A 24,143-nucleotide genomic window follows, 5' to 3' on the forward strand; every position below is an offset into this window, starting at 1 on the left:
CAAGGACAATTTTGATATGATTGGATTATTAGGAAAAAAATGTGTTATTGTTTCAGAAGGACAATTTTGTCATTTAAATAAAGTGACGTGCTAACATGTGCCCCTAAGGGCACATGATAAGGTTTCGATAAAAAAATAATTATTTTTTTAGAAAAAAATTCCAATCTTAAGCTTAGGTTAATAACCTGAAAAGATTAAAAATAACATATTCTCGTTATGCATTAACCATTATGAAACTAAATTATCCCGCTCGTGTAGCATCTCGCTCTCGCATTTCAACCTTGTTTTCAATCTCTTGCTCTCGTGCTCCAACTTTTGTCTGCAACATTTTACTCTTCAACTGTCTCGCGTTTTCAAGTGTCGCAAATCTACATATGATACATTACATTTTTTCTCTTTTTATTCTTTTCATTTGTACTTTTTGATATGGTTGGATTGTTAGTGAAAATTTGTGTTATTGTTTCACAACGACGTTTTTGTCATTTAAATAAAGGGTCATGCTAACATGCGTCATTGGGGCACATGATAAGGTTTCCATAATAAAATAAGTATTTATTGAAGAAAAAAAATTCCAATCTTTTGTGAATTAAATTGTCACAATTTATATCTTTGGTACCTTAACATATGTTTTAAAGTCACATGTTAACGTTTTCCTTAAATAAAACACTTATGTTATATCATGTCATTATCAAGAGTGTACCAAACACATGTGACAAGATAAATAATGTTAGTTTGTTTGTTATTATGTATGTACTCCCTCCGGTCACATTTATAAGCAAAAAATGACTTTTTAGGTACATTGAATAATCAATGTATCCGGTCACATTTATGGGTTAAATACATTAATTATTGGATGTACTAAAAATTTGTTTTTTTGCTTATAAATGTGACCAGAGGGAGTATGCATCAAAACCATGATAATATAATGTTTATTTTGATTCTATCCTATGGTATCTTGTTTTGGTACTATCATATCTTTATCCAACTATATATATCACATTCAGATGGTAACCACCAAATTTTGGTTGACCAAATGAACCCTCAATAGAAAAGTTTTATATGACTCTTTATTAAACGAAAAACGTTTATCGTTACGAGAGAATGTTAAGAAACACAAGAATGATATGTGCAGCATGTAACTTTCAAATATTAACCACCATATTCTCTCATAACTTGATCTATCAAAAACGTATTGACAAATGAGTCCGATGACATCACCTTTTAGGTATTGTATCAGACTTAGACTTTCTTGAAAGATATCGATAGTAATTAGCAGTTAATTTAATATACTTGTAAACATTAAAACCAGCTGCTGAGAAACGTACATCTAATAATCCAATTGCACTTCCCTCACAAGTGCAACTCGCAATTTGTAAAAATAGGTCAATCAAATTAAAATCTTACAATACCGTAATTGAGTGTCTAAGGAGCAATACTTCAAAGTTACAAACAACATTTTGAGTTCCAAATTCTCAAATTTTAAAAAGTTATTATTTCAGCACTATTCATTTTGTCTTTCTATTTTCTTCCTGTGTTTATAGTTGCATGCACCTGTGCTACCCCACACTGAAAGAGACCGTTGGACTTTTTCTACCGGTGAGATGGGGAGTACTTTTCCATGAGTTTAGCCAAGTCCTCATCAAACTTCTTCTCCATCTCTTCCTCTTCCTCCCAGTGCCTCTTCCTCATAGCAGCAATACTCTCTTCGTGGGCTTGGCTTAGTTTCTCCTTTTCTTCAACAAAGTTCTCCATTTCTTTGTCTTGAAGTTCAACAAATTTAAGGTATCCCTCCACCCTACATCCAAAAAGATCAAATTCATTGTAAGTCATTGAAATATATAAATATTACAGTACAATCCCCATAGCTTGACGATAACATTTTGTACATGTGTTGAGCTTTTCAAAACAAAGCAAAACTAGTGTCATGTGAAATTAGGTTTTCTTCTTAAACTTGTCCTTTAACCATATTTAGAATCACCTAAACAATATTAATTTCATAATATTTATTGACAAGCACTAGCTTGAGATGTGGATAGGGAGATCAATATTCCAATGGAATAGAAAACATAGTCTAAAGGAAAGAAAATTGCTTACTTGAGTCGTCGTTCCTCGGCATTTGAAGGAGGACCAATACTTGACTTCTTAACCTTCTCACGCTCTTCCTGCTGCATCCTCTCAAAATTTTCTTCCTTTGCATTCCTTTTATCGCGGATGCTACTGATCCGTTCCTTGAAGAATTGTTCTTGTTCATACATCTTCCATCAAGTAACAGGAAAAATGATGAGAAAAAGTAACAACAATAAGAAACATATAAAGAACTAGATGAAATTTATGACACGAAGCCCATAAGGTAGAATGTGGATCGCCATCCAACTGGGGGAAATTGACACAAGAATTCTGATACTTATTTGAAATTACCAGGTCACATGGTACAGAAATTATCTGATTGATTTATAATAAACCAGTTCATCAATAGTATGCATCAAACCTCTACAACAAAATTTAAGTACTCAACCCAAATCCAAATCTTTCTAAGACTCTGCTTTTATTTAAAGCACTGCAAAATAACACCTCCGGATAAATGTCCAACACATTATGGGGTGGACCAACTCGTTCTATTGCTCATTGATTTGTATACTATTAAGAATAGAGGAAAAGGTACTGCAGCAACAACTAAACATTTCATGGCAGTATCTGTATTTCTATCTTATTTTCCTTGCTAGTCTACTTTGAAAGATCAGAATGGAGGAGTTTAATGGGCACAAAAATCACATTTTTGTAGGCAAAATCATCTCATATGAAAAGAAAATGAGAATGTCAAAAAAATATTTTTATCTTATCCATCCGTGAACTACAAAAATATAAATGACAGCAAAAACTTTTCAACAAAACAGCCAAGCAGAAGCTCCAACTTGATGGTCCACAAATAATTATATACTGAGAGTAAATTAAGTAATAAAAAGTAAACCAAATATGCAACAAGTAATGTGTCTGAAGTCAATGTTACCTCTTCTTTTATTTCTTCATGCTGCATTTTTGTTCTCCGCCTCACAATGCGATTCTCCTCCATTGTCTTTCGCAGCTTCTCGGTCACTATACCAAAGGATTCCTCAAGAGCTTTTGAATGCTTCTTCTCTTTTACCATCTTGTTCTTCAAATAGAGAAGTTGCTGGTTGTCCTCGCTCATTTGACGGATTTGGTGTACAACCATCTCCTGATATGATTTCATTTCATACTTGAGTCTTGGTTTACCTACAGAATCAGATAAAAAGAAACAAGAACATGTCAGTATATACTTTACTTCCATCATTCTGGCTTGGTTAACCTGCAACTGGTAGACATGAAACAACCCACATAGCGAAAGTATTAAGAGAAAAAATGGTTGAAGAGAATGAACCTTCGCAATGCCTGTTGAAAAACTCCAAGTCATCTTTAGCTGCCATGTATCCAAAGAGCTGTCGATTGCCACCAGGGAGAAACAAATTGGAACTTCGGCGATTGCTAAACCAAGCTTCTCTATTAGTTCCTTGATCAGCAAAATGTTTGTGCAGACGTTCTGCCTCCAGATAACCACTAGCTGAGGCTTCAAACATCAAAACACTCATTCCTCGATGACCTTTAGGGCCATATGAGTGTCGCACTCTCACAGCAGCATAAGAGCTAAAATAATCAAGAAGCTCTTGATTACCCATACCTGTCCACTAAATAAGAATAACAAAATCTCAAGTTAACACAATCAAGCAAAGTAATAATTAAGATATTGCTACTTTATTCATCATCCAGCATTTGATGCAAATAAGAAATATAGCTCTACCTTATTATTTTCATCTTCTTCAAGCTTTGTATTCTGAATGATAACCATTGGAGGCCAAACTATTTCATGATCTTTCTCTTCTTCTTTTAAACCTTTCCATTTACCAAATAATTCCCCAGCTGGAACTACGGTACCACCCCTTCTACGCAATTCCTCGTCAAGAAGTACAGCAAGCTCCCTGTGAACCTTCACCCTCTTTGAACCCTTTGTCTTAGCATGATTCATCAGGGGAAGCAGGCCACTGTACCAATCAATAGAACCAGGACCACTTTGACAAGCTGGACAATGCCACTCTCTTTCCGGTTCATTTATCTGTTCAATAGTCATGTTATCCAAATACTCAAAGAATTTTCTGAACCATTTGCTCTTCTTTCGTGTCTCATGGCTCTTTTGACTCGCATCCGAATCATATTCATCACTCATTAGATCATTATCAGTGTCTTCCAGATCATCGCAGTCGTCATCCCCCTCATCATCATCATCTTCATCATCATTCTTCTGTTCAAATTCAAACTCCTCTCGTACAATTTCATCCCTTACATGCATTGATTTCCGGTTGCAGACACCCTCTAGAGGAGGACGAATGATGGGATTAGAAGTCCCATTGTATCCATATCCACCTGTACTTGGATGGAGCCTTCCATAGCCTCTACCAGCAGGTCTCATATAACCAGTATTTGGTGTCCGTCGAGGGTTTCCAGCAGCTCTTCCAGCACCACTGTAATTTCGCATCCCTGGCATTGGAGCCATATCTGTATTCCCACATGCTCTAGGATTAGAACTATGGGCTGCAGGACCCCAACGTTTGGTAGCACTGCTTTCACCTCGGTTCTTCGATTTCTTTGAGTAAGTCTCCCATGGCCCATCATCCAGTCCCGAGCCTAGGTTAACATCAGCAATACCTTGAATCAGCTGCTCAGTTTTGGGGTAAAATTGAGATACACCTTTTCCTCTGGACGAAAAATCATCATTGTTGGCCACAATAAAGGGCCTCCCACCTCTTCTGGAACTCATTCTTGTGCACCCTGTTCAGGATCATTACTTTTGTCAGTCAATCATTAACCGTAAGGTTAAGTGATTAAAACATCATAACACAGAAGGAGTCTCACAAAATATAATTCAATTTAATTCATCAATACGAGCCAAAAAAGGCAAATCCACCCATATACAGATATACTTTAATAGAGAAATGTAAACCTAGTGAAGCAAATATACACACTAAAAAAAGGGCATCATAATCAACACTTTCTTACAAACTCGAACAGAACACAAAAAGAAACAAGAAACCAAAAAAGCAAACACTGAAAAGGAAAAAAAAAAACTAGTTCTCTTTTTACACTGCTTCATCAAAACCGTTCAAAACACAAAACAGAGTTAAAACAAAACATGCAAAAAATAATCACCCCAAATAAACAAACAAACTAAATATATTACAAAGAAAAGCCACAACAGAAAAACCTCATTTCATTTCTTGTTTTCTAACTATTATTTTTTTCTTTCATTTTATGAGCAGAGAAGGAAAAAAGCATGCAAACCACACTATCTTTGATCACGGGTGAGAAGAGGAGTGTGAGCCACGCGCTTCCGTATAAAGCGAGAGTGAAAAGAGGAGTGAGAGTGATCAAGAGGAGAAACGTGAAGTTCGGGACAACATGCAAAATGTCATGAAAATGAGACTGTGGTCTTATAGCAGAGCAGGTAGGATTTTCATGTGCTAAAACATGTATAAGAAATGTTTTATACAAGGAAACATATGTTTCTTTTTTTTTTTTTGTCAAATAGCCCGGCCAGATTCACACACATTATGTGTGGAGAAATGTGAAATCCGGGGTTCGAACCTCAACCCCTGCACAAATTATCTCTGGTAGCTACCAACTGAGTTACATTTACGAGACCAAGGAAACATACTATACTAAATTGAGTTGACTAAACTAATCAATCAATAAAAAATTAATCAAGAAGTCATTGGATGATAAGATAAGGAAACATGACATATAAGGCTAAGTTTAGTTATTAACTTATAAGATTAAAAATAACATATTCTCCTTTTGCTCTAACAGTTATGAAACTTAAATGTTCCACTCACCTAACATCTTGTGTTCCATCTATTAAGCAACAAAACTATAGAAGAAATCTTCAACACGTAGAAATTCAATCAAGAAAAAAAAAACAAAGGAGCAAATTTAATTTTCCACGGTACATTTCAATTAGGAAAGATTTTTGGAAATTTGCTAAAAATAGCTTGGTAAGATTGGTTGAAGTTTTAAATCGTCTCGAAGTTGGTAAAGATGTGTTTGATGATTCAAGAAACATTTTAAACGACTTGAAGAAAATTGCGTTAACGGAACAAGAGCGTTTTTGTTGTAGTAGACAAAATATTATGTGTCCTCGTGAGATTAACTCAGTTGGTATGGACAATGCATAATATATGTAAGGTCTGGGGTTCAAACCCCGTCCACTACCAAAAAAGACAAAATATTATGTGGCATGTTGTTTGCATATTTAGGGCTATGTTGATGTTCATCGCCTTGCATTTGTTAAGTCATTGCTATAATAATTATTTTTGTTGGTAATTTTATGTGTTTTTTTATCGAACGTGCATGACCTTGTATTTTGAAAAAGCATCTTACATAAAATGGTGGAATTTACACAAATCTTCTTACGATTATTTCATCAAACAAGAGATTAAATGTTAGAAAGAGTGTTACTAGTACTTCTCTTGTTCTTTACGATTATTTTAGTGTTACTTATGTGTATGCCATTTTTTATTTTGTAATTTATTTTAGTGTTACATAATTTTTTATTTTTTGTATTTCTTAATTTATAAAATTTATATTTCGCAACTTAATTTGAAGAAAAAAATATGGTATTGTTTCACAAGGACGATTTTATCATTTTAATAAATTATGTATGTCATATCATGCCATTATCAAGTGTGTACCAAACACATAATAATATTTTATCTTATTTGTTATTATTGTGCATCACAGGGACGGACCCAGGTTGCACACATTGTGGGCCTGGGCCCTCACTACATTTTGGGAAGAAAATCAAGTAATACTATTTGTATTCATTTTCCTTATTATTTTAGCTAAAAAAAGTTATATATGTAATATTATATGTACAAAGTAATATACATATTTTGTCTATAAATCCTAAATCAACTGAAAAATATCGAAATTGTTAGATTAGAAGTTGTGATCAGGGTTCGAACCTCGGCTTCTCCACTTAGGTGTGTGGATTTCATTAGTTATTTGTCATTTTGTCCATTTATAAAAGATAAGTAATATACCTATTTTGACTAATATTATAAATATATATTATCAAGAATAATTACGATGTATATTTATGTTTTAAAAAAATATTATACACACAAACTTAAATATATATATATATATATATATATATATATATATGTGTGTGTGTGTGTGTGTGTGTGTGTGTGTGTGTGTGTTTCCCTAAAAAAAAATATGTTGCCCTCACTACTCAACTATTCTAGGTCCGTCCCTGCATCAAATACATGATAAAATCATGTTTATCTTTCCTTAAAAAAAAACGATAATGTTTATCTTAACTCTATCCTATAATATCCTTTTTTGGTACTATCATATCTTTTTTTTGTTGGTAAAAGATACTTTCATATCTTTATACAACTATATATAATATCATATCATATCGTAACTACCAAATGGACCCTCAAAAGCAAAATATTTGTATGACTCTATTATACGGAAAAACGTTAATTGTTATGAGAATGTTGATATGAAACACAAGAACCATATGTAGCAGCATGTAACTATTCCAAACAACAACCACCATTCCTTATTAAGTCAAAACTGTCAAAAACTCAAATGTCATATTTTTGTGCAATCTTCATTTTCTTGTTTAAATCTTTCGTACTTTAGTTTATTATCCAATTTATCGTATGGTTGGTAAATCGTATTCAAAAAATAAATAAAAATAAGACTGCATTGCAAAACAATTTAACGATCTGTTCCATCAATAACAGAGTCAAAAATAATAAATTCACAATCTATAACATTTGAATGGCCAAGATTGTGATGATATATGTTCATTGCGTGTATTGTTGGCAGTCCTAATCATAGAGAGAATAATAAAAAACATTTGAAATTGTAAATTACAAAGGACTGTGTGCTCTTACCCTTGCGTGGTTTTCCTTCTTTGTGAAGAAAACAACTGGTTTTCGTCGTTCACCGTGAAGTGGTGAAAATGTATATGTTGTTCGATCATCTTCCATTTCATTTTTATAGTTTCAAATATTTTATTGTATTATTTTCTCACTAATTAGGATTGTTCATAACACAATAGCAAAGACCTAATAGTTCTATGAAGATGACGGAGTGAAGGAAGAAGATGACAAAAAGTAAAAATAAATTAGATGTTTGAGGTTCACTATTAAATCCCTGACAGCTCCAACAGTTTGTTTTTTTGTCAAAAAAATCAAATGGTCAAGAGTTACGAAATAAATGAGGTATTCGGTGGACAATTTAGAATGTTGATCCTCAAGACATATTAACCAACTTGACCGACGAAAGTGCTCTTAAGAGACCTAAGTAACAACAATTTATTATGGGACCAAGTGAAAATAGTAAATAAGTTAAGGGATCAAATATATAATTTAGCCAAACATATATTACCCAACCAAATCCTAAAATCATCCAAAAAAACGAGTTTAATAAATTCCTAAAGTTATAATAATCTAAAAAAAAATGAGTTAATAATCTAAAACAATATCCAAAGTTAAAATAATCTAAAACAAACCCCAAGAAAAAATGAGTTAACTTTTTTATGAATTTCATGAATTTCACCATGAGTTAACTCAATTGTACCCGATTTCATGAATTTCACCATGAGTTAAATCACTCAAAATCAAGTTGAACTCTGGTTTCACTAAAAATCGATTTTACCACCTTTTAATACCCAATTTTGACACAATATTGACTACATCCCTGTTAGACAACCTCATATACCACACCGGATTGGAGCTATCGCTTTGCTCCCATTTTTCTACATCCACAGCAAGTGGAAATCAATGGGCCAAAGCATCTCTCTGCATGGCCAACCAAGCATTTATAACAAATGTTGTCTGCATACAAGATAACTAAGTTCATCTATCAAGCAAGTATTGACGGCATCCCTTTTGAGGTAATGGAAGGGAATCACTTTCAAAGAAATTGATAGTAATTAGCAGTTGAGAAATAATATACTTGCAAACATTTACTGTAAAATCAGCTGATAAGAAATATCTAATAATCCAATTGCACCCCATACACAAGGGTATGCAACTCGCAATTTGTAAAAATAGGTCAATCAAACTAAAACCTTGCAACACCGCGAGTGTCAAGGAGCAATACTTCAAGTTAAAAACATCCTGAGTTCCAAATTCTCAATTTCAAAAAACCTAATGTTTCAGCGGTATTCATTTTGTCTTTCTATTTTCCTGCCTGTGTTTATAAACATGCACCTGTGTAATACCCCCCACTGAAAGAGACCATTGGACTTTTTCTACTGGTGAGATGGGGAGTACTTTTCCATGAGTTTGGCCAAGTCCTCATCAAACTTCTTCTCCATCTCCACCTCTTCCTCCCAGTGCCTCTTCTTCATAGCAGCAATGCTCTCTTCATGGGCTTGGCTGAGCTTCTCCTTTTCTTCGACAAAGCTCTCCATTTCTTTGTCCTGGAGTTCGACAAATTTTAGGTATCCCTCCACCCTACATCCAAAGAGATCAAATTCATTGCAATTCGGTGAAATATAAAAATATCACAATCTCCATAAATTGCCAATAAAATTTTGTACATGTGTTGAGCACTTAAAAATAAAACAAAGCGTTGAGCACTTAATAAAACAAAACTAGTGTCATGTGAAATTAGGTTCTCTTCTTAAACTAGTTCTTTGACCATCTAAACTAGTGTCATGTGATAAGATTTGAAATGCACTAGCTTGTAATGTGGATAGGGAGGTCATTAGTCAAAGGGGATAGAAAACACAGTCTTAACGAAAGAAAATTTCATACTTGAGTCGCCGTTCCTCCTCTGCATTTGCAGGACCAGTAGTTGTCTTCTTCACCTTCTCACGCTCTTCCTGCTGCATCCTCTCGAAATCCTCTTCCTTTGCATTTCTTTTATCGTGGATGCTACTGATCCGTTCCTTGAAGAATCGTTCTTGTTCATACATCTTCCATCAAGTAACAGGGAAAATGGTGAGAAAAAGTAACAACAATAAGAAACATAAAAAGAAATAGAAGAAAATTTAAGACAAGAAACCTATAAGGGAGAATGTGGATGGACATCCAACTTTGCAAAATTAACAAAACAATTCTGATTCAAGAGATAAAATGGGTTAAGCATTTTATTGTTAAAAGCGTGAACAACTTATCTGAAATTACCAGGACACATGATAGAGAAATTATCTGATTGATTTATAATAAACACAAACTGGTTCATCAATAGTATGGATCAAACCTCTACAACAAAACATAAGTACTCAACCCAAATCCAAATCTTTCTAAGACTCTGCTTTCATTTTAAAGCACTGCAAAACAACTGCAGCATCTAAACATTTCATGGCAGTATCTGTATTTCTATCTCAATTTCAATGCTAGTCTACTTTGAAAGTCAGAGTGGAGGAGATTAATGGGCACACAAATCACATTTTTGCAGGCAAATACATCTCATATGAGAAGAAAATGAGAATGTGACAAAAATATTTTTATCTTATCCATTCATGAACTACACAAATATAAATAACAGCAAAAACTTTTCAACAAAACAGCCAAGCAGAACCATATCCTAACTCAAACTTGATTGTCCACAAATAATTTTATACGGACAGTAAATTAAGTAATAAAAAGTAAACCTAATATGCTTCAAGTAATGTGTCTGAAGTCAATGTTACCTCTTCTTTTATTTCTTCATGCTGCATTTTTGTTCTCCGCCTCACAATGCGATTCTCCTCCATTGTCTTTCGCAGCTTCTCGGTCACTATACCAAAGGATTCCTCAAGAGCTTTTGAATGTTTCTTCTCTTTGTCCATCTTGTTCTTCAAATAAAGAAGTTGCTGGTTGTCCTCACTCATTTGTCGAATTTGGTGCACTACCATTTCCTGGTAGGACCTCATTTCATACTTGAGTCTTGTTTTACCTACAGAATCAGATTAAAAGAGAGAGGAACATTTCAGTATATGCTTTACTTCCATCATTCTGGCTTGGTTAACTTGCAACTGGTAGACATCAAACAACCTAAATAGTGAAAGTATAAAGAGAAAAAATAACTGAAGAGAATGAACCTTGGCAATGCCTGTTGAAAGCCTCCAGGTCGTCTTTAGTTGCCATGTATCCAAAGAGCTGTCGATTGCCACCAGGGAGAAACAAATTGTATCTTCGGCGATTGCTAAACCAAGCTTCTCTATTAGTTCCTTGCTCAGCAAAATGCTTGTCCAGACGTTCTGCCTCCAGATAACCACTAGCTGAGGCTTCAAACATCAAAACACTCATCCCTCGATGACCTTGAGGGCCATATGAATGCCGTGCTCTTACTGCCGCATAAGAGCTAAAATAGTCAAGAAGCTCTTGGTTGCCCATACCTGTCCACTAAATAAACAAAACAAAATCTCAAGCTAACACTAAATCCAGCAATGTTCTAGGATTGTTATGAAAGTTTTTGCACTATTAATACAAGATGACAAAATGATATTGCTAGTTTATTCATCATCCAGCATTTGATACAAATAAGAAATATAGCTATACCTTATCATTTTCATCTTGTTCAAGCTGCGTGTTCTGAACCATAACCATTGGAGGCCAAACAATTTCATGATCCTTTTCTTCTTCTTTTAAACCTTTCCATTTACCAAATGCTTCCCCAGCTGGGACTACTGTAGTGCCCCTTCTACGCAATTCCTCATCAAGAAGTACAGCAAGCTCCCTGTGAACCTTCACCCTTTTTGAACCCTTTGTTTTAGCATGATTCATCAGGGGCTGCAGACCTCTGTACCAATCAATAGCACCAGGACCACCTTGACAAGCTGGACAGTGCCACTGTCTCTCTGGTTCATTTATCTGATCAATAGTCAGGTTATCCAAATTCTGGAAGAACTTTTTGAACCATTTGCTCTTCTTCCGTGTCTCATGGCTCTTTTGACTCACATCCGAATCATATTCATCACTCATTAGATCATCATCAGTATCTTCCAGATCATCACAGTCGTCCTCCTCCTCATCATCATCATCATCTTCTTCTCCATCATTCTTCTGTTCAAACTCCTCTGGTACAATTTCATTCCTTGCATGAGTTGATTTCCAGTTCCAGCCACCCTGTAGAGGAGGAGGAATGATGGGATTAGAAGTCACATTGTATCCATATCCACCAGTGGCTGGCTGGGGCCTTCCATTGCCTCTACCAGCGGGTCTCATATAACCAGCATTTGGTGTCTGCCAGGGGTTTCCAGCAGCTCTTCCAGCTCCACTGTTATTCCACACGCCCTGCTTTTGAGCCACATCTGCATTTCCCCATGCTCTAGGATTAGAACCATGGGCTGGAGGACCCCGCTGTTTGGCAGCACCGCTTCCACCACCTCTGTTTTTCGATTTCTTTGAATAAGTCTCCCATGGCCCATCATCCTGTCCAGATCCTAAGTTAACATCAGCAATACCTTGAGCCAGCTGCTCAGTTTTGGGATCAAATTGAGATACACCTTTTCCCTTGGACTGAAAATCATCATTGCCAGCCGCAGTAAAGGGCCTACCACCTCTTCTGGAACTCATTCTTGTGCACCCTGTTCAGGATCATTACTTTTATCAGTCAATCATTAATACTAGGGTTAAGTGATTAAAACATAATAACACAGAAGGAGCTCAACTTTATTCATCAATAAAAACAACAAACAAAGGGCAAATCCACCCACCCGTATACTCAAATAAACGGCATAATCAACGCTACGTTACAAACTGAGACAGAACACAAAAATACACAAGATAAATAGATAACATCCAAGGTTAAATCTCAACACAATGCTACATAGGTTAGAGACCAACACAGCCAACAAAAAAATGTATGCAATGATTTCACATGAACCAAATGCAGAAAAAATATTTTAGTTTCAGTGTAAAATACACTAGTACACCTAAATCTGAAGATAAACGAAGCTTGCCATCAAGAAAAAAAAAAAAACTAAGACTAAAGAGGAAAATAAACAAAACCTAGCTTATTTATACACTGTTTCATCAGAATCAATCAAAACACAGTTAAAACAAAACATGATGAAAATCATCACTGAAACCACAACAAAGAAATAATACAACAGAAAAACCTCATTTCATTTCTTATTTTCTAACTATTATTTTTCATTCTCTGAGCAAAAAAAATAACAGAAGCATGAAAAAGACGCAAACAACACCATCTTTGAACACAGAATCATCATCCAAAAAACAATGTGGGTAACAAAAAAATACAAAGAAAAATCATGTTTGAGCTTAAAAGAAAGAGTGAAAGAAACGAAAATCAGCGAGAGTGGAAGGAATAACCGGTGATTCTGCGAAGATCGGCTGAAGAAAAGTCGGAGGAACGGCGGCGGTTGAGAGCTACGCGCTGCCGGAGAAAGCGAGAGTGATGACAGGAGTGTGAGTGACCAACTGATGAAACGTGAAATTCGGGACAAAATGCAAAATGGTGAGAAAATGAGACTGTGGTTTTATAGCAGGTGGGGTTTTCATGTGCCGGACTTCAAATTTTGTTCAAATCTGATTTAATTTTTTGTACTATAGTACGATTTTTATGGTAAAAGATGAAAAGGAAAATGGTATTTTGTCATTATTTTTTTGGTCAAAGATAAAAAGAAAAAAATGGTATTTATGCGCGCCGTTGGTGCCGTGGTTTCTAGGGTTAGAATCGAGTCATGTAGTTTACGATGGGTCGGGTTGCGTATATTGGATTTAGCAGGCCTGTCGATTTTATTTTAACTCGTTTATAACAAATCATTTTGGTCCATATTCGATCTCGTCTTTGGTTTTACCCCTGCTTCATTGCTATTTTTAGAAAATGTGAGGTTTGAAGATTTATTAGAAAATGAAATGGTTTCTTTGCGATCCTCGTCTTTGTTGATCAAGTTTTGAGTCATTTCAAAGAAGCCGACTTAAGTTCTATTTGTGTACGAGATTGAAAATATTTTATTCAGTGATGGTGACTTCAAGGGTAAAGAATTGAGTCACGTAGTTTATGCAGGGGTGGCCCTGAGCATGGGTGGAATGGGCGGCTACTCAGGGCACCAAAATTGTTATTTTTATTTAGTAGCATATATACATATATTTCTTTTTAACCCACATTGATTAATTCTATTGATATCTTTTAGAGAACCTTATTTATGAATGAATCTTTTGCACTAAAAAGATGTAATAAGAAAGACATTTAAATAAGTAAAATGGCACAACTATATTGATTCATTCAGAACACTAAAAATTTTAAGACCGACCCTAAATTTACGATGGACCAAGTTTCATGTTCATTGGATTTTGTAGGCGTATTGATTTCATCCTTAGCCATTTACATCAAAATACTTATATAAAATTTTCTCTCACATTCCATTTTCCATTGCCCTCCATTGCTCTGTTTAGAAAATGTGAGCTTCAAAGCTCTATTAGCAAAGGAAAAACTATTCCATAGTCCTCATACTTGCAACTAAGTTTGATCTCATTTTCAAACAAGCAAACTCAAGCTCCTTCTCGTTGAAAGCACCTCTCATGTCCATTGGGAGGACTATGTGGCAAAAAAAAATACGGTGAGACCAATTTTTACTCTCATTCTCTTCCACTCACCGCAAAGTCACAATCATATATACATGTTTTATAGCTCATAAAACTATCTGCCAATTTCATCCATAACAAAATTCGCATAAGGCCTCAACTCTTTAAATTTCTAAACCAATTGTGCATACCACCTTTCACATGCCAAAAACATCATGTGTTCCATTTCTTCATATCTCCATTAAATATATTTTTTAGTCTTTGTAAAGCTTTCAATTTTTGTTTGCGATCTATGAAACCTTTTTTCATCCCTCAAAAAAAAAAAATGAAACCTTTTTTTCAATTTTTTCGGCCTCTCGGTATTTTTTTTTCATGACTAAATTTAGTTCATGTTGTTAAGTTAACTCATGTGCATGCTTCAATTCTTTGAATTACTTTTTTTTAACTCATTTAGAATATAATGATGAACATCTTTTTTTGCAAAAATTTAGAATTGTTCAACAAATATGAACCTTTTAAGCGTCGATAGTTCAAGAAATCAAAATAATATAAATTTATATTTGTAAATTAAATTTTGAGCTGATTTTTTATAAATACCTTTCATCATAGGAATATATATTTAATAACATCCCAATCTATTTTGATTTTTATAGGAATTAAGATTGTTAAAGAAAAATGTCCAGGGGATTAAATGTGAAAGAATTTTTTTTTCAAAGAAACTAAAACGAAAATTTGAATTTATACAAGCTAAATATATATTTAACCCTTGACAAAAGAAGAAAATAAAAAACAGTCTCTCTTAATTTTCAACTTTGACTATTACTATATACAAGTATATCAACACTCTAAAATAGTAAAATGTTCCTCTATATCATTTATGTCTCTTGTCGTGTTGTATCTTGCAGGTTTTCCATCTTTACTGATCTATTAATGAATTGAACAAAGTAGACCAAATAAATAATAAAGTTAGGGTTGAACAGAATACAGAGGTCTTACCTCATGATCTTTGAGCTTCCCGTTTTATATCCCCCTCTCCTCCTCACCGCTGCTGTTTGAGTAGAGGCCAGAAGAATAAAATTCTATTAAATCATCAAAAAAAAATTTGAAATTATAAGGATGGGACATTTACCCCCTAAATTTGCGAATAGATAAAAAAAATGATTTGCAACTTGATGTTAATTAGTATCTGATTTTATCCTTAAATTGGTCTCTACATTATATCCCTTACTAGAAAATTAACCCATGAATTGCATAACTTGTCGTAAAACTAGTCATTGCAAGTTAACATAAGGACCTAGTTGTCCAACGTTATTCAAGACCAATGTATTTTTGTCAATTCCAAATTTTGAGGAGTAAAAGATCGATCCTTACAATTTTAGAATGCAAATTTTTCATTTACCAATAAAATTCATTCGACCTTCATTGTGACTTGCTCAATAGAACATCATTCAGACTTGAGGATAAGCAAAATTACCTACTTTCACGCTAATTAAGGATGATATTTGGTTGTCCCGTAAATGTAACTCGGTTAGTAGCTATCAGAAACATTATTGACAGGGGACACGGGGTTTAAATCTCAAATTCTTCACTTCTTCAACCTTTAAAAAGTTGTCTCTATCTCTCTTCAAATTGCATCCTCCATTTATTTTAATTTTTTTTGACAAAAATAAACGATATTCATTCATTCAAATTGATAGAGTACATTGATACAATACAAATCCAAATTCGCTAAAAACAAAAAGGATGAATATGTGAACAAACTCACAACATCCATGTTAATAGCATAAAACAGCAAAGTATCTATGCCTACAAATATGACTATATTCAAGTCTCTGGAATACTCATGTCTCCGGATCTGCAACGTTGATGACGCCAAAGTCATTATCATTGATCGGATCTGCACTTGCTCAAAGCTAATCTTTCAACCTGAATCAAATAAACACCGCACTAAGACGGAAATAAAAAACACACCTCACAAAGACGGAAAATCAAAACAAACAGAGTCGTGCAGAGACGACGAAATCACAAAAACAAACAAAAGAAAACATAAAATATGTGAAATCACTTATTCGATCAGGATATAAGGAAAAACAACTCAGAGGGGTGATTTTTGGGTCAAAATTGACCCTAAATCACACCTCTGACAAGAAGAAGAAGAAAGGGGTGACGGCTAGCCTCCATTTATTTTTATAAATGGAGAGGTTGTTATGTGTATTAAATTTGACTATTCATATTTCAAGACAAGTTAGTAGTATTAATTAGGGGTATGTTTAGGAAAAAAATAAATAAAAGCATCTAGTAATTTTGAAAAGGAGTTTACATTTAAAGATAAAAATAAAGTTAAATGAATGCTTAAATATAGGGATGTCCTACAAAAAATACCCATAATTAATGGCTATCTTTAGTGAGTTTCATTTAATTTTCATAAAAAAATGCATTTAGTAAACTACTCATAATTAATGGTTACCCTTTCACATCACTAAGTAGTTGATATGATGGTATTTTTAGAAAAATAACATTAAATGTGGATAGAATAGTTGATTTTTACTTATATTTTTTGTTTCAAGTAACCTATTATAAGTAAAAATCTAAATTTTAGATTTATTCAATTCATAATGTACGTGGTATTTTTTATATATCATATACATCATTTATTAAATAAATCTAAAACGTAGATTTTTATTTATAATAATTAACAAATAATATATTGTCTAATTCACATCTATGAATGAGTGAGGAATTAACTTTGAATCCTAGCACGACGTCCCTATCACATAAGTTATGTTTGATGATACAATTTTTACTTATATATTTAAGTCCAACAAATATTTTATTTTAAAGAAGTCCAACAAATACATGGAGTTACTTTTTATTCTTCTTATTGGTGAATATATATTTACCAGCATTGCTAACATTCTTATTATAAAATTAAAAGTTGAAAATGTAAGTCCTTGTGAGCTTAGCTCAGTTGCTATGGACAATGCATAATATAATATATGCAAAGGTCTGAGGTTCAAATCCCGGTCACCACTAAAAAAAATAAAAAAAAGTATGTACTTTATATTCTCAAAATATCACGTTAAAATTTTCTCAAAATAAATAAAACAATCTTATGCACCTAAAGAGTATTTTAAAGACTAAATACACTGTGATGTTCTGATGTCTAACGTTTGAATCAGATTAATTATTTTAGTTTGTTTAGTTTTAAATTTGTCTCTTATGTCGGTAAAATGTGTATCTAGTCCTTAAATCATTTTTCTCTTTCCATCGTATATGCATCATTTTAACCTATTTTAAGTCTTGACCCCGAATGTTTCAGATTCGAGCTCCGTTATTGCCTTTTAAGTGAGTTAAATGTAAATATTTTTATAAGTGTTTTTTGAGTTTGAATGTCTTCTATACCATTGAACGGAGACACCATCCCCTCACCCTAAATTTATTCTAACAAAAAATAATACTTTTCACTCGTCAATTAGTTAGAAGACATTCGTTCACTAATTAATTAGTTTAACGAGAGATATGTAAATTACTAGTATCGTGATTTTTCAATATATCCTAAATAAATGTTTGAAGCAAATTATAAAACATTGATTATAATTTATTGTATAAGGAAAAATGTTATGAACCCTCTCTCTAACGGTCACTCTCTTGTTGAGTGAAACATATGTAGGTCTCATCTTATATGTGGGATCAATTTCCAAAGTGCGGTATCCACATAAATTTCATCTAATAAGAGAGTGGATGTTAGACAGAGTGTTTATAAAAAGAGTGTCCATAACACTCCTCCTCTATAAATCATACACAAGACAATTTCATTGGTCTTAGTTAGAAGATGATTTACGGACCACAAGTTCTAACTCAATTGATAAAAATTTTAAAATTGTTAGGCCGAACGCATGACCGGGGTTTTAACTCCATTTTTTCACTTATATGTATGAGTTTCCAATGACTCTTGTTATTTTACCTATCAACCAAAAAAAAAGAAGATGGTATTTCATTAATAAAAATATAGATTACTTTTAATCAAATCTAGTATTATACTACTTCAAAATGAATTAGTTAAAACAAAATCAAATGAGGAATGCTAACAACACACATTTTAATACAGTTTTTAACACGTTCTTTTTAATTGGTTAAAATTCACATAAATTCTATATAAATTTGGTGGAACACAAGTGAATTTTAGTTAATTATTGTACCGGTACAAGACTTTTGCAATAGCCAATGGGATCTTTTTTTTTTGAAGGTTTTGCAATAGGATCATTATTATGTTTTACATTGAGCAGTCATTCATATATAATTTTTTTTTTTTTTGAGTAGTCATTCATATATAACTGACCACAACAAAAGCCACTTTCATATTATAACCAACCACATCAAAACGTTACACAGAATTTTTACTTTAATAAATTAGACGAGATTGAGGCATTGTTTTGAGCAGATGGTAAATGCTTTTGTGCCATCTGATACACATTCATTGGGTAGCAAATAGAGGGTGGTCCAGTAAAAGCCTTACTAGCCATAATTTTGTTCACAGCTTGGGTTGGATGGAAGGGATCCCAAAACACATATTGGTCTCTATTTGAGCATGGATAAGCCATTGGCAAGCAATTTATCTGTCCTTTATTCCTTCCAAAACCACAGCATGCTACATCACTTACACTGAACCCTGTAGTAGAATCACAATCATCATATTATATCAAACACATCATGACCAGATCATAGTATACCATATTCTTATTATACTATTATTAAGATAGAAGGACATTTGCTTCTTACCATAGCTATTTGGATCCGCAACAATCTCGCTGAAAACTTTATAAGTGTCACCATATACAAAAATTGAATCTGTGTACTCTGTGTTGAGTTGATCCACCAAAGATCTTAACAAAGTATTGAACAAGACAACCATGTTGTTGACATAGGAACGGCACTGTCCTGGAGGGATCATGCCTCTGGATAGTTGATACGGTATGCAACCGAGTGGCCCAACCGCTGCCAGTAAGAACTTTCTCAGTCCCAAATTACGAAGGGCCTGTAACATATTTAGCAGTAGTATAGCAGCAGTGCTTTCTATAACATTTTTTAAAATTACATGTTTACATCGGACTACTAGAATATATCAAATTTTGAGTGAATCACTAATATAGTCTTGAAATTATAGTGGTCAAATTAATGAAATTTTAAAATAGTGTTTGAAATTGAGAACACTCGATCACATTAGTCCTTTGAAACAATTTCAATGACTAGATTGATTAATTCAAAAGGACTAATGTGATTGAAGGTTTTCATTTTTACATATCATTTTTAAAATTCATTAATTTTGGGAAAATACACTGTCTACCCACTACAATTTTAAGAATCAAAATACTCACTAAGTTTTCTACAAGAATATAAGGTAAGTAACTTTACCAAGATATGGTTTTTGTAAGCCTCAATGAGGATCTCGGCGTATTTTTTTGGGCTATACACGAAGCTAGTACCATAAAATACAGGCATGAGATAGTTGTTGAGGTAATCATTATTGCCAATGATCACTGCTGTCAATGAGTTTGCCAAGTACTGACTCAAATTCTTATCATCCATCAGGGTCTTCATCTGACTTAGTGTTGTTTCAAAATTACTCACTTGATGGTTAAAGCTAATGTGTTCTCCCTGTGGCCACATAACAGTTTCATAAAAACACAATAAAAAACAGTTCCAGTTAACACAAACTAATTAGCACAGGGATTACCAGATTTCGCCCCGTCTCATCAAGTATCCCAGAACCGGCTGAAGCAAAGTTTACTCCTCTGGAAATGTCAATACCTTGTACTTTGGTATCTGCAAAAGGTGGTAGATAAGGAAGACCCAACATTTCCCCTGCAAAACTGCAATGTTAGTGCAAAATTCTTTTATTTTTATTTTTATTTTTATTATCTTGTTTTATGTAATCAGAGAATAAGGTTACCGAGAAAATCTATGATTGTTCTCCCATTAGAAAATCTGCCAATTGGAGTTGGATGATCCCCTGGAAAATCAATGCCATAAGGCCTATAGTTGGCTTTTGCTAAAGAGTAGAGCCTGTTGTTATTTCCATTGTCCACTAATGAATCACCAAAGACAAACATTGCAGAAAATAATGGCTCCCTTGGTGAATCATATGTGGAGACAGATATCAAAAACATGCTCCACAGTGCCAAAGAAACCACTAGGAAGCATGCCATTTTCATTATGTTTTCTCAAGTCTTATGAAAGCCAAATTAATTTCCGTTTTATTTTTAGTCTTGCAATGAGCCTGGCCAAGCCAAAAGGGTATATATATATATATATGCCTAAAATGAAGTGTTGTGTTTCCCCATTTTATTTCTTTTCACCCTGTTTTCCTCCTAGTAGTTTAATTGTACGGCATGCTTGGCCATTCATCACATGATATAAGCTCTTTCGGTGTTAACTTTTGGGGTCTTGCTGCACACTAAAATCGTGCTTTTACTTCAAACCCCTCTCACCAGCCTCAAACGTGACATAAAAAGCCTATTAATTTGGTCTCTCCCATAGAAGAGTCACTCAGTTTTGGGAAAAGAATACAATCATTGCCTAGCCCAGCAGAAGGTCTGGACACGAACCAATATAGTCCAGCAACCTAAGACGAAAGAGAAACCGAAACCCCGCACAACAAGAAACCCTTTTGCCGCCTGACGAATCAAGAAAAGAGGGAAACTAAAGAAACTGAAGAGAGTGAAAATTCTGTCATCGAGTCTATACTATATGAGAAATGTGCACTACAAATTATTTATATCAGTTTCAAGTGAATCTTAACAGATTTCTATATACAATCAGTCAATATATTATTGTTATACATAATAATTTTACCATACTAAATACAATCGGTCACTATTACCATTTTTAATTTCTGAATAGTATTATAAACTCGTTGTTGTCATGTAACTGAAAGGTCGCGGGTTCAAGTCCTGAAAACAACCTCTTGTGTAAAAAACAAGGTAAGGCTGCGTACAATACACCAAAAATGGTGGACCTCTTCCCAGACCCTGCGTATGCAGGAGCTTCAGTGCACCGGGTTGCCCTTTTTTAATATTATAAACTCGTTTATTTGTCAGCGTTCGTAATATAGTTATAAATCTGACAAAAAAGTTTCCAAAATTGTAATCCATGCCCAGTTCCACCTTGCAGGATCCTTTATTAATGCTGACAAACGAATGTTGACATAGAATTTTTTACATGAACTAACATGCTTTACCAAAAATCTTGACAAGAACATGATCCCTTGCTAAAGTGATGGAACCGATTTCGATCTCTAATAATAATATCTCTGTCAAAGATACCCGAAGCATGCTTCATGAAATCATGACAGTCATAACAAATCCTAAGATTCTTAATGACCCTAATTGTCCTTCTATCCCTATGATAAAGAAGTACAAAAGCCACCGCCAATTTTTCACTATGATAACCCACACAATGCTCTTTCTCTTCATCTTGAATATCATGTAACACGGAGGAAGTATTAGGGGTGTAGCCTCCAAGTTTTACAGTATCTATAATTGAAGCTAAAAAATTTGTAATCTCCTCCCATTGTGGATGAACGTGATCACCAGAGACAAACTCATGAATCACTTGATCAATGTGGACAAAACTAAGCCCAGGCTCCTTGACAATTCGATTCTGCTTCATAGAATTTCTCAAGCCAGCCTTACCACCCCAATTACCAACTCCACCATATGCATTTGATAAAAGCACATAATCCCCATCATGATGTGGGTCAAGCTCAATGACCCTTTCCCTGGCCTTTTCAGCCAACGCAAGATGATTATGATTCACACATGCCCCAAGCAAAGTCCTCCAAATAACAGAATTTGGTTTCAAAGGCATTTCCTCCACAAAATCAAAAGCTTCAAGAATACGCCCTGAACGACCAAGAAGGTCAACCATACAACCATAGTGCTCAAGCATAGGTTTGATTCCAAACTCATCCCTCATGCTTTCAAAAACCCGCCAACCATCCTCCACAAGACCACCATGACTACAAGCCACCAAAACACCTATAAATAACGCCCCATCAGGCCTCAAACCAGACTCTTTCATCGCATCAAAAACTTTCAAAGCTTCCCTACTACGTCCATGAACAGCAAGCCCATTAATCAGGGCAGTCCACGTTACTACATTTCTCTCCGGCATTTCATGAAACACCTTAACAGAACGATCAATCAACCCACATCTCGAATACATATTAATAAGAGCAGTACCCAATGGAACAGTCATAACAATCCCCATCCTGACAATAAAAGAATGAAGCCAAATACCCAATTCAATCACACCTAAGCTCGAAACCGCAGATATCACACTCAACATAATAGCCCTATCAAGCGAATTTTGAATATCACGATGACACATCTGCATTTGTTGGAAAACAGAAAGAGCTTCAGCTGGAAGATTATTATTAACAAGACAAGATATTAAAGTAGACCAAGAAACAATATCTCTATGACGCATTTCATCAAACAGTTTAACTGCAACATCGAGTGAGCCACGAGAACCATAAGCATTGATAAGCGCATTCTGAACAAAGATATTGGAATCAAAACCAAGCTTGAAAATGAGAGAATGAAGAAGGTGGTGGTGGTGGTGTTTGAGGATGAGTGGGAAAGTGAAGTGATCGAAGGGAACGGAGTTACGGTGCATATGGGAAAAAAGGGAAATGGCCCCGGTGGGTGAGACGTGTTTGATGATGGTGTTGTAGGAGAATGGGTCCTTTGGAGTGAGGCGAAGCAAGACGGCGGCGGCATAGCGTGCGGTGGCGGGGTAGTCGGAGCAGGTGAGGAAGAAGGAACGGAGAGAGTGTGGGTTTTGGTGTTGTCCGGTTTTTATCAGCGTAGCGTGTAATTTGTACACTCTTATCATCTTCCACCAGGATCATTACAACATATAATATGATCCTATATAATTAATAATCAACACAAGTGATATCATCAATAAATATGAAAACTTGCTTTATTAAATCATATGAGTTATTTTTATTGATTTGTCGCCTTATAAACTCGACACTATAAAAACAAATTACTTTGTCAAAAAAAAAAAAAAAACAACATAGCAACAAATCACTAGACTTTTGTTATAAGAAGAAAACATAACAAATTCAGAAACATCCTCTTTAGAAGAGTAGAAGATTATGCATCCAATGTATTGGAGATAAAAACTTGAACACCAACCATCATCCACTCGACATAAAAGAGAGAACCATTCTGTTTTAGCAAGTACAAAACTTCTCACATCATCCCGAACAATGGCAATGTCACGATCCTAGTTTAGAGGGTTCAGATTTTTTAGTTTTGAACCTTTTGGACTAATGGAGCAAAATTAATAATCAAGGAGTTTGAAATGCAAAATATATAAAGGCATATTTCCATTTTTTTTTTTTTTAAGTTAAAGGGGTTTAGTTGAACCTCCTCAAATCCCCAGCCTCCATCCTTGATCTCGGATACCTAAATCAATCTGTTTTTTATGATAAGAAACAGAAGCATCAATATTGCATTGGAAACGAATTTGAGACGGTCCTATTTGTAGCCATGTCGGCAAAAA

At 34.4% G+C, this 24,143-nt stretch overlaps 3 protein-coding genes and 1 pseudogene across 5 annotated transcripts; all 4 read right to left on the bottom strand.

Annotated features, from left to right (window-relative positions):
* Positions 1–1,310: 1,310 nt before the first annotated feature.
* On the bottom strand, positions 1,311–5,523 carry LOC146941814 (protein SUPPRESSOR OF GENE SILENCING 3-like). Of its 2 annotated transcripts, XM_085755653.1 has the most exons (6): positions 5,350–5,523; positions 3,815–4,839; positions 3,398–3,701; positions 3,008–3,252; positions 2,095–2,255; positions 1,311–1,795 (listed from the first exon to the last, which is right to left on the bottom strand). In XM_085755653.1, exons 2-6 carry the CDS (start codon positions 4,826–4,828, stop codon positions 1,591–1,593), a joined length of 1,929 nt encoding a protein of 642 aa, XP_085611779.1. In that variant the 5' UTR covers positions 4,829–4,839; positions 5,350–5,523; the 3' UTR covers positions 1,311–1,590. The 2 variants fall into 2 exon arrangements, with proteins under 2 accessions (XP_085611779.1, XP_085611780.1); XM_085755654.1 differs by lacking the exon at positions 5,350–5,523 and having other exon boundaries at positions 3,815–4,959.
* Positions 5,524–9,026: 3,503 nt separating this feature from the next.
* LOC146941815 (protein SUPPRESSOR OF GENE SILENCING 3-like) lies at positions 9,027–13,494 on the bottom strand. Its single transcript, XM_085755652.1, has 6 exons — positions 13,356–13,494; positions 11,580–12,607; positions 11,120–11,423; positions 10,730–10,974; positions 9,849–10,009; positions 9,027–9,545 (listed from the first exon to the last, which is right to left on the bottom strand). The coding sequence occupies exons 2-6, from the start codon at positions 12,594–12,596 to the stop codon at positions 9,341–9,343; spliced, it is 1,932 nt and encodes a 643-aa protein (XP_085611778.1). The 5' UTR covers positions 12,597–12,607; positions 13,356–13,494; the 3' UTR covers positions 9,027–9,340.
* A 5,405-nt stretch (positions 13,495–18,899) lies between these two features.
* Positions 18,900–21,313, bottom strand: LOC146941816 (GDSL esterase/lipase At5g08460-like). The gene is made up of 5 exons (XM_085755656.1): positions 20,521–21,313; positions 20,305–20,432; positions 19,983–20,225; positions 19,350–19,605; positions 18,900–19,239 (listed from the first exon to the last, which is right to left on the bottom strand). Exons 1-5 carry the CDS (start codon positions 20,780–20,782, stop codon positions 18,968–18,970), a joined length of 1,161 nt encoding a protein of 386 aa, XP_085611782.1. The 5' UTR covers positions 20,783–21,313; the 3' UTR covers positions 18,900–18,967.
* An 8-nt stretch (positions 21,314–21,321) lies between these two features.
* Positions 21,322–23,711, bottom strand: LOC146941817 (pentatricopeptide repeat-containing protein At4g21065 pseudogene; annotated as a pseudogene). The gene has a single exon (XR_015032494.1). The product of XR_015032494.1 is annotated as a pentatricopeptide repeat-containing protein At4g21065 pseudogene (transcript).
* Positions 23,712–24,143: the final 432 nt, after the last annotated feature.

This window comes from Medicago sativa, chromosome 3, assembly GCF_051527215.1.
Source record: "Medicago sativa cultivar Bolivia chromosome 3, Bolivia_mono, whole genome shotgun sequence".
NCBI classification, from domain to species: Eukaryota; Viridiplantae; Streptophyta; class Magnoliopsida; order Fabales; family Fabaceae; genus Medicago; species Medicago sativa.

Bases quoted from the DNA above. Each gene is read 5' to 3' on its own strand.
- LOC146941814 (XM_085755653.1), bottom strand. From the start codon at position 4,828: ATGAGTTCCAGAAGAGGTGGGAGGCCCTTTATTGTGGCCAACAATGAT. The intron at 3,702-3,814 runs GTAGAGCTATAT...ATTCTTATTTAG, and splicing joins AAGAAGATGAAAATAATAAG to TGGACAGGTATGGGTAATCA. The intron at 2,256-3,007 runs GTAACATTGACT...ACTTGATGGAAG, and splicing joins ATGAAGAAATAAAAGAAGAG to ATGTATGAACAAGAACAATT.
- LOC146941815 (XM_085755652.1), bottom strand. From the start codon at position 12,596: ATGAGTTCCAGAAGAGGTGGTAGGCCCTTTACTGCGGCTGGCAATGAT. The intron at 11,424-11,579 runs GTATAGCTATAT...TTGTTTATTTAG, and splicing joins AACAAGATGAAAATGATAAG to TGGACAGGTATGGGCAACCA. The intron at 10,010-10,729 runs GTAACATTGACT...ACTTGATGGAAG, and splicing joins ATGAAGAAATAAAAGAAGAG to ATGTATGAACAAGAACGATT.
- LOC146941816 (XM_085755656.1), bottom strand. From the start codon at position 20,782: ATGAAAATGGCATGCTTCCTAGTGGTTTCTTTGGCACTGTGGAGCATG. The intron at 20,433-20,520 runs GTAACCTTATTC...GCAGTTTTGCAG, and splicing joins AACAATCATAGATTTTCTCG to GGGAAATGTTGGGTCTTCCT. The intron at 19,240-19,349 runs GTAAGAAGCAAA...ATTCTACTACAG, and splicing joins TGCGGATCCAAATAGCTATG to GGTTCAGTGTAAGTGATGTA.